The following is a 12,187-nucleotide window of genomic DNA, read 5'->3' as shown; positions in this document are numbered from 1 at the left end:
GGCTAAATTCTTGGTTCTATTTCTCTCCTATATGTGTTACTTGCTCCTTCCCTTGTTTCATGTCTGCTCCTTGTTGCACCCCTCTATAACCAAATTTTACTCAGTATTAGCCACATAGGACTATCTGTGTTTTTTGCCAGGTTCTCATTGTAATGAACTAAATTGTCCCTTGTGGAGGTCCAGGGCCAACATTTTTGCCAGGACAAGTGCACAACCAGAAGCAGGGAGCAGAGATACCTCCATGCCTTTTAACAAATGCAATCTGCAAATGCAGCCTATGATGTGATCTGACATCTGGTGGAACTGGAGCACTTAGTGCTAGCACCATTTCAGCTGGGGTTGCACTAGCTTCTGCATGTGCATGAAGTAGGAGTAGTTGCACAGTCATTAGTACCCAAACTAACTTATTTAAAGGTAACTCCTTTAAGTAAAGAACTTCAGTGTAGTATAGATGTACTGTTAGGGTAAAAGTTTGCTGGCTTCTCAGCCTCTTGTAAAATTTGAAGTGTTTATTCACTAGCAGTGTAGGTTAGACTTTTCTAAAAAGGGAAAAAAAAATCTCTTCTCAAGATTTGTAATAGGAACATTTTTGTGTGCATTTCAGCACTAGTTGTCAATGTTACTGATGCATGAGTAGTCAACACCTATATACATGATAACAGTTGCATCTGGTAGTACAATCAAGTCATTATTGAAACACCATTTAAGGCCTTAGAAGCATGCTTAGTGGTAGTAATTCAGCAAGGATATGGTATCTTCACCTACTTACAACTGAGTGATTCACAGGTCAACAACAGGTTGCTAGATGGCAAGGCAAAAGCTTGAAATACGTTTATTCACATCCCCTGGTCTGGACCTTTATGTGGTGTATAGAAGATCATATTTACCCTGTCACAGATGATAGAATTCTGTACAAACTGTGATTAAATCTATTTAAATAACAGTGGCTACACCTACCCAAAGAGAAGTGTGAAATCATTATGATTGATGCTCTTCAAGATAGTACCAAACCCAAGTATAAGATATGGACTTCCTTTGAAGTGCTGTTGTTTATCTTGACTGATATTTTTCATCTAGGGGAGATTCTGCTTCTCACATGCTGTCAAATTCACATTCATGCAAACCTGTAGAATAAAACTAGTTACCTATCAGACTGTTTTAGAGATGATGTCAATATGGTTTCTAATAATTATTTACTAACTGGATTTACAGCATTTTCAGCTATCACACTTTTGAAACAACGAACATATTCTTTTTAAACCTTTGCAGGAACAGAAATCATGAGTGAGATCAGACTTCCATGAACCAACTGTGTGCTGACCCAAAAAATGTTGTTTAAAAAAAGCTGAAAAAGCCACAGAACCCAAAATGACTAGTAACTGCTGTTTGCTGTTGCAAGTTACTATTCTTCTCTCCTATGCAGTAAACCTGGTAGACCATTGTCAAAGGTCTCTCTTTTAGCACAATGTATTCTATTTGGCCTTTTGTTCAATTATTGCAGCCAATGACTTATTTGTATATTTCAGTTGCCAATGAAGCAGGTTGCTTCCCATTCACACCACCATTTTCATTTTGACTTGTGTTTTCTTTGAGTTTCTTGAATGTCAAAATAATTTCTAAATTCAGTGAATCTCAATGATCTCCTCAATTTTCTTTATTTTTAGGGGTTTTAATCTTATTTTTTTCCTCATAAGAAACTGCATAGTTATAACTGAAAAGACTTCTGTGATTGTAGTCAAGCTGTGCCAGTCTAAGGATAGTGTAAAAGAAGAGTTGGAGTCTTTATATTTTGATAGATAATTCAGCAAATAGTAGCCAAAAGAAAAGCATGGCAATGTGCTCCAAATCAAGTATTTCTTTTCAAATACCAAGTATATGTGTGTTAATGAGTTCTCTTTGGAATATGCATCTTTGATAATAAGCAAGATGAAGTTTGAAACCCCTTTCTCTGGTACTGAAATTCAAATAATGTTTTAATTACTTCATTTAATGGTACTAAGAATTTTGTTTGCTCTGAAGAAAGTTCATCTTGCACTTAAAAAAATTTCTGTCTAAAAGTACTGTGATCCAGAAGCAACAATGACTAGAAGAATTTTACAGTTGTTATTGTTTGATATTTGGATTTTGTGTTGATTGGAACTGTTGAAGTGCAGTTACAGGACAATGTTCCTTAGCTTACATAGGAGGAGGATGTAGGCAGTAACAATGCTGGCTTTTCCCACTATATTCTGTCCGTTTTTCGTCTTTAATTTGAGCATGTTAAATGGAAAAAAAAATACGATATTGACACTTTAGCCTTCTGGTTTATTTAATCACTAGCATCTTTATTTTGACATATATAATTTTACACAGGACATAAAGGTTTCAAGATGCAAGTGTCTCACAATTCTTAGGGGGTTTTTTTTTGTGTTGTTTAAATCATTGATTTGAGGATAGATTCAACCAATGACTGTACGACTTGTTTCTAATCTTCACAGCAACCTTCTAGTTACTGTGGATTTATGGATGTAGTTTTTATAAGAAGATATTTAATTTTTAATCAGGAAATGACAGCATTCTGAAACTTAAAACTGTTTTCAAAACAGCCAAGACTTTAATTAAAAATAATTGAAAAAAAATTAAATTCTGGCAACTGCATTCTTGGTATCTGGTGCATCCCATTACAGTTTTCATGGCAGAAGCCATGCCTTTCAGATAAACTTTTGCTTTACTGGATTAATTTTCCATGTTTTTGTTAAGGTTTTGTTTGTTTTTTTATTATGCCATTCTTTACATCCATAGTTCTTGTTTTCAGATAAGAAAGTTCTTTCTGATTAAATTATTAATTTATTGTGAAATATACGTATTAAAGCAAAATTTTAAGAAATCATTAGTTAGAGGCATATAGAGAACTTTAGCCCATAGTGGTTTTCTCTGTCAGTAGAATCATGGTTTAGTAAAGGCTTCAAATAAGAAAAACTATGGTGGTGTCATCCTGCAGATGAAGCAGATTGAAGTCCATACTGCAAGGACACTCTCTCACATAGGAGATTTAATGCTTCCTGTTGAGGAAAAGTGGCTGCTCAGGATCAAGACAAGTTGGTTGATTAATGAGGCTGCCAAAACCAGAAATACAGGTGGTCTGACTTTATACGTTTTTACTCTTCAGGGAAGAGTTGAGCAAATAATGTTCGGCAAACAGGTTTTCTGTAGCTCTGCAGTTGTGCCTCACCAATTTCTTAGTGCTTCTGTGAGTTAATAGCTACATGCTGCTGTCCCAGCTGTGTTGATTTTGATGTACCATCTCATTAGATTCTAGAGGAGACCCTTGATTCTGTTGTGGCTGGAATTCATCTTACTTATTTGGACACTACTTCAGAGAACAAACAATACCTGGGATACCATCTCTAAATTTATAATAGGGGCAGCTGTGTAGAGAAGACATTCATAGCTCTAGATGACAAGTCTCCATTAAGATTTGCTTTGCCATACAGACAGTTCCTCTTCCAGATACAAAGATGTGTTAGGAAGTCTTCATAAAGATAAGCTAGTACGCATCACTAATGCCTGAAGTGCCACAGTAAGGTCTCTGGATATGATCCACTGCTCCTAGGAGAGCCTCTCTTCAAATAATATGCCATACATACTCGTGTCCCTCTACTGTAAATTCATCTAGCCCTTTCTCCTCTTCCTCATTCTTCCCACCCTGTTTCTCTTCTTATAAATATCCTTCTCATTTGACCTTGCTTTTACTTGAACTTTGTGGTTTTTTCTCTCAATTTATATGCCATGAAGTGTGCAGCTTGACATAAAAGGAGAAAGAATTTTGGAGTAACAGAGGACAATAAAACATTTCAGATTTAAGAAAATTGAATGCCTGTATTGAAAAAATTAAAATTCTGAATGCTGTCAGCCATAGTCTGCTCATTCCAGAAGTGAGATTGTTCTGTGGCTCTTAATATAGAGCACTAGTCTCCAAACTTTTTTGATCACATACCCCTATCAGTAAAAAAATTTGAGGCATGCACCCCTAATATGTGTATTTATTGATTGATAATAAATACACATATAATAAATATACATATATATTGATAATAAATAAATATACACACCTTTTGGAGTGCAATCCTACTGAGCTACAAGACCATTATTCTGTGCCTTGTCACATATTCATAGTGGAACCATCTTTGATTCAGAATAAGACAATGTTTTTATATCACTTCAAGGTTAGCCTTCTGATATGTCCATGTCACTAAGTGTTTCTTACTGAAACTTACAGGAACTTACTAAAGCATTTAGGAAGTTGTTCTTCAGCCATTATTTAACTAGAAACCCTCAGCTGTTTGTAATCCTCTACAGCGTGTCTGCTGGTACACAAGAACATTCAAAGAAAAGCAACGGATTGATTACTTATAGCTGTTCTTAAAGATATGTTAACTATGTATATATTCACAACCCTCCCTCCTACTCCTCCTACAGTAGCTTTCAATTGAGAATCAATACGGTCCAAATATGGCAGACATAGTTTAACATCTCTCTCCCAGCTCATAAGTTAGGCAACTACTAAAACATTATGAAATTTTGTGCTGTTATCACTTTTGCGTTCATAATAATATCTTCTGCATGGATTTCAGTGCACTTTAAGCCTCACATCAGCTCTGTGAAGATGTGGAAATATTTTCTTTAGCCATTTTTAAATGAAGCACAGAAAATTTCCTCAGAAGATACTATCGTGGGTGGCAGAGCCAGGAGTAGAACTAAAAAGTCTTTTTGGAAAAAAAAAAATCTCATTCTTTTGATAAAGGTCTCTCTTTAAAATGTGTAAGCAGCATATTGGAACCTAATAATTTTTTGTTTGGTAATCTTGTGTTTAATCTCATATTCAGACAAACTATTCCTCAAGCATATTTGGACTGTAGAAGGGGTTATAGCAACTCTGCATAGTATCTTGTATTCTTAAACTGTGTATGTGAAATATACACGTATCCAGTCTTGCACTTTTGAATTCAGTGTAAGGTAGATACTGTAATAGTTTTACAGAACAGCTTATTAGGCGTTGGAATGGGCTGCCCAGGGCAGTGGTGGAGTCCCCATCCCTGGAGGTGTTTGAGTTCTGTTGACATAGCACTTGGGGATATGGTGTAGTTGAGAATGGTCAGTGTTAGGTTAATGGTTGGACTAGATGATCTCCAAGGTCTTTTCCAACCTAGATGATTCTGTGAGTTCAGGTAATGGTAAGTACAGAGGGGGTTATAGAACTGATGATGAGAATTTAGGACAGCTTCTTAGGAAAAATGAAAAGTTAGAAAAGGTTTTCTAAATGAAGTGTGGGAGATAGTTCACTTCTGTGTATCTGCATCACATACAAATTGAAGTGAAAAGGAAATAAGAGAAATAATGGTGTGAAACATAAGGAAGAATTATTGAAGTAAGTAAATTAGAAGCAAGACTTATACATTTAAGGAAGTCTGACAGTCCAGAGATGTTTAAAACAAAAGGAAGCATTTTTTTTTACACAGTATATGCTTCAATTATAGAAACTCATTGTTGCAAAATGTTCTGGCATCCGAAACAACAAATAGGTTCAATGAAGAAATAATTAAGTTCATGGAAGTCTGATGGATCATGGATGCTCCAGATGCAGTCCTTGTTTTTTTGGGTTTTTTTGGGGTTTTTTAGGAATTGCCTCAGCTGCTCAATGCTGTAAGCTACCATTAGAGTAAATAACACTACCTTTTTTCTATCCTCGTGTCTTAATATCCACTCATGCTTACTGTCTGAAGCGGGATGTAGTACCCAATGATTTTTAGGTCTCACCCAGTAAGATGCCGCTAATTTGTAAAAGTCATGAGCATGAGTATGACTTGAATAGAAAATTATCTGCGAATCTTAAGTTGCACTTATCTGTCATCCCTCACACCCCCAAAGAAGTACATTTCCCTTCTATATATTATCCTTTTCCCAGAAGTGATTAACTTCTTTGCAAATAAGGAAATACAGATCAGGCCAGCACTGGAAATGTGAACATTTAAAAATTGCGCTACAAAACATCAAACCTACCTAAGCCTCACGGAATAGAAAGAAGACACAGTATGTTCTGTTTCCTGCATAGCAATAAGTCTCTTAGGGAATCTGAACAGTGAACTCTTTCCTTCTCTCTTAGCTTCAGATGCCTTTTTTCTATTCTCTGTTATGATTGTGGGTGCTGCTTCAGGTTAATGCAAATAAATGCACCACCCTGGGTTTAAGAATCTGCTTTGAAGTATCAAGAGAATTAATTCATTCTAAAAAAATCAAAATTTTATGTAAAGTATATTCTTTTGAAATATTGACTATGTTACTAACTAATAAATTGCCTGAATTCATAAAGGCAAAGAATACGGTAAAAGGGAATCTCTTTTTAAATGGTATTCCTTTGAGTTTGGATGTCTTTTTACATGTGGATGAGAAAACTATTGATTTAGATACAGATAAACAGCTGTTTCAGTCTTGGTGGTGATGAGCACTGCATTGACTGCAGTAGTGGAAGCTTTAAAGATAGTGGAATGTGCTCAATGTTAATATAGTCATTTGCTAATGGACTAGAAAGCTATAATCAGTATTAAAAATCACTTGAGACTTTTTATGTTTAGCAGAAGCTTCAAATAATAATAATAATAATAATAAAAAAGTAGTGGCTATTGAGTTTGGCCATGAAAACTACTAACCATCTGAATACAATTCCAAAAAACCCCCAACTTTTGAGATTTCTCCTGGCTTTATCTATCACTAAACCTATGAATAGGGTGGGGAGGAGAACTAGCAGGATAGAAATATTCTATATCTTAGAGATACTACATGTTGTGTTCAAGTCAAACAGTATCACCTTTGTCTTCAGAGATTTATTGATTTTTTTTTTTGCTTGGTAATACATAAACACATTCTGAAATGCTCATAGTTTATGGGTCTTGTTCTGCACTAGCAAAAATTAAGGTTATAAGAAATACCTATTTCTCTAGAGCTCTTTTAAGATAATAACATGTTTATGTAGAAATTCCCTTAATAGTTTACATGTGTGGCAAGTACTTTTTCAATTAGAGTAGTTTGAATCCGGTCCCTGTACTGTTTTGCATCTCAATTGTTTTAGTGCCAGGGTGATTTGTGGTGTCTGGCCTGACTGTACAAAGGTCCAGTCTCATTGAAACATCTTTTAGTATTGACTGTTTCTGGACTGTGACTGCTGTCACAGTACTGTGAGGCCATTCACCAAAATCATGCTAATACAGGTACAGGCTGAAATCGCAGTTGTTCTGTCTTTACTAGCCAGGAATATATCTATTCTGAAACATTTTGCTTAAACTGGTTCAGTTAGAAACAGCTTATTTCACGCCCCAAAATAGGGCCTTCATGTCAGATTCATTGCATGAAGGGAAAAACTTCTAAGTGGTATAACATGATCAAACTTTGCTTTGTAGGCATGTGCAAGATAAGTAATTTCTAGCTGAAACTAGTTTATTCAGCTGCTTGAAAATTCCTTCAGACTTGATGGAAACTGGCTTGGCTGCCCTGTGCATTTAAAGGAATGCTGCAGTATCTGTTCAGCAGCTTTGTGGGAAACACATCCAAATGGTGATTGAAAGCCGTGGGATGAGTATTTGAAGTGAGAATGATAGGAAAGACTTGAAATAAATATACTGCAAGTTTTGATCAAAGGAAATTTAAAGATAAGATGATCAGGGTGTCCAATTAAGTGATTGATTTCTCAAGAGTTTGCCAGATACTTGTGTAACATAAAAACTAAATTTCTAGGGTTGCAAACTTTGGGAAATCAGAAATAGTTTTGCTAAGGTAGAACTGAAAGACCTGACTTGGGTTTTGGAGAAGAACTGTTCTTAGCTTGATGCAAAAAATATGTTGACACTTTCCTCCAAACTGTCATTCTTTTTTGGCTTTTAATAACCTGGATTTCTTGTTTTAATGCCACATAGTAGCAGTATTTTGTGTGCTGTGCGAGTTGCTACATAGTTTCCTGTGTGATCAGCAGCTGCTTTGGAGGGGCGAGAGTCTTGAGTCAAATCTGCTGGCAGTTTACAGGTATCTTGGATAGTTTACAGCATATTAGCTATGTATGCAGAACTGAATTGAAGTGCAAATGTCAACTTCAGAGTAATCTGAATCACATTTTAGGGGTTTTGACTACATGACTAGGTATCTGTGACTATAAGAACTGATTTTGTGTAGAGTTCTGTATTTGTGCATTCCCCTATGCTAGAAGTTGTGAATTAGCAGGTACCAAATTTAAGTTCTTAGTGGTGAACATACAAATCTGGTATTGATCCAATTTGTTGCCTTTTCTCTGGCACTTCAGTCTTCCCAGAGAATGTGAAGCAGATCGTGGTCTATCATTATCTTCAGTGTCTTAAAATGGGAGGTCATGCAGTGTTTAAAATCCAGTTCCTACTTAATAATGAATGAAGGTTGTTCAGTGTTCTTTCTGAAATAAATCTTGATTTTTAATTCAAATTCCGGGGAACTTCCTTGCTCCAGGTAATATAAAGTCAGTGTCCTGTTTCCCAGCTTTGTTACTCCCAGCACAGAGGTAAAGGATTTGGACTGCTTTTTAACATTCTAGCTGTTGTTACGTTAATAGATCAGCTAGGATGAATAAGGTAGTACAGTTGTGTTTTACTCATTCCAATCAATAAATATCAGCTCCTAAATCTCTTTTCTGATACTTTTCACCAGCAGTGAAAATTACAACTGGTGTTTGTGTGTGTAGAAAGTCTATGTGAATAACTGCATACATTTTTTCCTGACTTATCTGAGAGTTTGATGGAATAGAAAATCTTCATCTCCAGGTTAATATTTCACTATTTTTCAACATACTATGTTGTTTCAGTTTCGGGCAAACTCCAAAAGATAATGATTCTTATGGAATATTTTAAATCATAACCTGTATAGATCCTGGAAGTTTGATCAGATAAGTCTAAGCCACTGTGGTATAACTGCAAGGACACTCAGTTGGTGTTCACTGATGCATAGCTAAATAAGATATAAACCTTAGACGATTTGGAGTTTAACCACTGTAAATAAATTATTTTTTTTAAACTACACAAAAGTATGATCCCTAGTTTTGCAGACATTCTGAACTTGCTGTTTATTTTGAATGGTATTAAACAACTCAAACATATTTGATTTTTTTTTGAATAGTTTTAACTTATAGCTCATTATAGGATTGCAAGCTTCATATGGAGCTAAAAATAAAAAAAGGAAATATGTTGATGAATATATTTCTAAAAGTAATTTATCTTGTCTTTTTCTATGTATTATTCATCTTTTGGGAAGAGCCATCAATGCCTGAAGGTGCATTTATGGTGTTTTTTCATTAATGCTGATTCTTCTAGACAATGTGTAAATTGATGTGTTCTGTAACCCATGAGAATAATGATATATTACTTTGAAAAAAACCCAAGAACCCTGTGGTTACATTAGGCCTGAAAGATGATCATAGCAGGATTGTTCACAAATGTAGAAACTCATGCCACTGTGCAACTTCCTTTTGGAAAGAAAAGTTATAATCAGAGAAACTCGGACGCTGTTTACAGGATGAAAGGAGCCTCCACTAGGCCTAGTGATCATCTTTACTGTGTTACAGACACAATGCATTCTCTATCTTAAATTTATTATAACACTATTTTCTGGCACTGAATATATAAAGCATGCTTGCACAAGAACTTAAATATGGGAAGTGTTTTACAAATTATAAAACAAATCAACAGAACTTTTTGGACCAAGTAAGCAAAGTTATTCTGGCATTATAAATAGCAATGTTTAAAAGAATAATGCAATATGCTGTATTTTTATGGGACTTCTTGTATAGCTGTTTAGTATGTATTGCTTTAATATTCTTTTTCTTTGGAGAAAACATGCTATTATTTATAGATGGAGTACTAAATGGAATCATCAGTTTAAATGCAGAACTTCTTTCTTTAATATATGATCATAGAGGATGTCTCTGTAAAGTAGGTATATATTGTCAGTTAAATAACAGCAATACCTACCTGCCCTTCTGCGGACACAGTTTTATGAAGCATCCTGCAGCGCAGCCAATTTAGGTAGTGGTACAATAAAGTAAATGGATTCTAGATATTCCTAATTTCAGATGCAGAACTTTCAAATCTGGAGACTGTTAGCAGAAATTAGCTCAACTTACCTTACATTTATAAAAGGCCTTTGAATAGAACCTTGTAACAACTTCCTTTTCACTTAGACCAATCATGTCTACAACCGAATCTCAAATATTGCATTAGAATGAAAATAGAGTGAAGTATAAGAATCATTTTTTGTCAGATGGAACATGGGGAAGAATCTTTCATTTCCCATCCCTTTCTCATAGATTTATTCCTCTTTCCTCGTTTTGTTTTTTTTTTTTTTTTTTATATAAGCTAGGATTACAATACAAATTTTTACCAACTCAGTTACAATAGTGGAATATACCCAAAGAAAACATACAGGGCAGCCACTTTCCAAACCTAAATTCTTACACTAACTAATGTTGATGGCAGCATATTTAGCTACCATAATTTATGTGGCAGTTGAGTCAACATACTGGAAAGTATACGAAAGAATAGTCCTGAAAAACATGAATGTGTGAAAAGAAAATGAAGAAACAGTCATTTTATTAATTTTAAGAAAGGATTTGAAAAACTGCGTAGAAGATAGGAAGAAAGAACAGCAAGTCAATCTCTTTGCTTATGAAAGAAATAAGTAAAATTTTGTACATGTTACCTACATCAATTTTAAAGGACTCGTTCCTGAAAATAAGTCTCAAATAGTCTCCATGCAGTCAGAAATAGATAATGAACTATGAGAAAAGAGGTAACAGGTTAGGGTGCTCACAAGGAGGCTTCATAAGTAGAGAAAGAAAAGTAAAGCATTAGAGAAATAAAGGAAAGAAGGCAAATTCATATCAGTAGAATATTTTAAGTAGTTTCTATTGTAAATCACTGAAGCTAATCTTTAATCACTGAACTATGCATTTGTCAGTAATCTTTATTTCTTAAGGTACTTTTAGTTAGCTGTGCTGTACTTGGAGAATTAACAGTCAGAATTCAGTCCTGTGAGGTTGTCAAGGCAACTTCATAATCTCATAACTCTCCTAATTGCTAGCAATCTGGAGCATATCTGGATTCAAAGTTGGTCTCTGGCTTAGTTAAAGCAGTGCTTTTCTCATGCAAAACTCATGAGTGAAGTCCTGATAGTTAAAATGGTAATAAGACTGCAGCATGTGTTCTGTTTTTCCTGCTCTCTGTGAGGTTATAACTTTAAGGTTTTACAGAATTCTGAATATGATGCAATTGATCAAAAACATAATTTTAATCATTAAAATATGTGAATGAAATAAAATTTAAAAGCAACTCATGTGACATAGTCCAGAGAACTCAAATAGAAATTAATTTCTAACATGAAATGTTACATATGTGCATGTATGTGCCAATGTATATAATTGTCACACAAGTGAATACAATATATTAGGATTTTATAGTGTAAAGACTATAAAAAATCTTTTCTAATGTATTTGTTACAATGAACTGGCTATTTCTGTTACCAAAATGGTTCAATTATAGTGACAGAAGGCAGTTCTTGTGATAATAGTCAAAATTCTCTGCATTCATTTCCCCAGGTTACTAGGTTGTTAAAAAAATAACCCTCAGTAACTTTTCATATATAATTGCATAGCTTTGATGATCTACTTCTGTTTTAATCAATTTTCAGAGTGAAACACTTTTTTTTTCATTTAATTCTAAAAATGCACAAAAAGATTGATTTTAAGCATGGGCAAGTTTTTCTGTAAATTTGAATGCTTTTTTTCCCTTCATTCAAACTGTTTCCTTGTGGCTGTTCTTCAGTCACCTCAACAGCCCATGCTTGGAAACAATCATATCACTGACAAATTTCATCAATTACTTTAATCAGCTGAAAAGGAATGTTGTGAAAGCTGTAAAACAAAAAACTCACTTGACTGTTTTATACAGTACTACTTCCATCAGACCATGAGACAGGAAGTTGAATTTACAAGTTCTATTTTTCATTTTACAGAGCTACTAGAGAAGACCCTCAGAAGAGAGGAAGAAATGGGAGCTCTCCAGGTATACTTTCTATTTAATTAACTAGATACACTTTTTGTCACCCTTAAAATTACTAAGTTGTATTACAACATTACAATTTT

The 12,187-nt window shown here is 34.6% G+C and overlaps 1 protein-coding gene across 1 annotated transcript in view; it reads left to right on the top strand.

The window, feature by feature from the left end:
* Positions 1 to 12,187, top strand: part of CEP128 (centrosomal protein 128) — a 143,048-nt gene that overhangs the window by 88,327 nt on the left and 42,534 nt on the right. Inside the window, exon 19 of the mRNA XM_074824860.1 lies at positions 12,058 to 12,107. Within this exon, the coding sequence (XP_074680961.1) occupies positions 12,058 to 12,107 (50 nt within the window). The remainder of the gene's footprint in view (positions 1 to 12,057; positions 12,108 to 12,187) is intronic.

The sequence above is a fragment of the Strix aluco genome, chromosome 4 (genome assembly GCF_031877795.1).
Source record: "Strix aluco isolate bStrAlu1 chromosome 4, bStrAlu1.hap1, whole genome shotgun sequence".
NCBI classification, from domain to species: Eukaryota; Metazoa; Chordata; class Aves; order Strigiformes; family Strigidae; genus Strix; species Strix aluco.
Note: the sequence above shows the minus strand (reverse complement) of the source record. Positions and strands in the feature narration are given on the sequence as shown.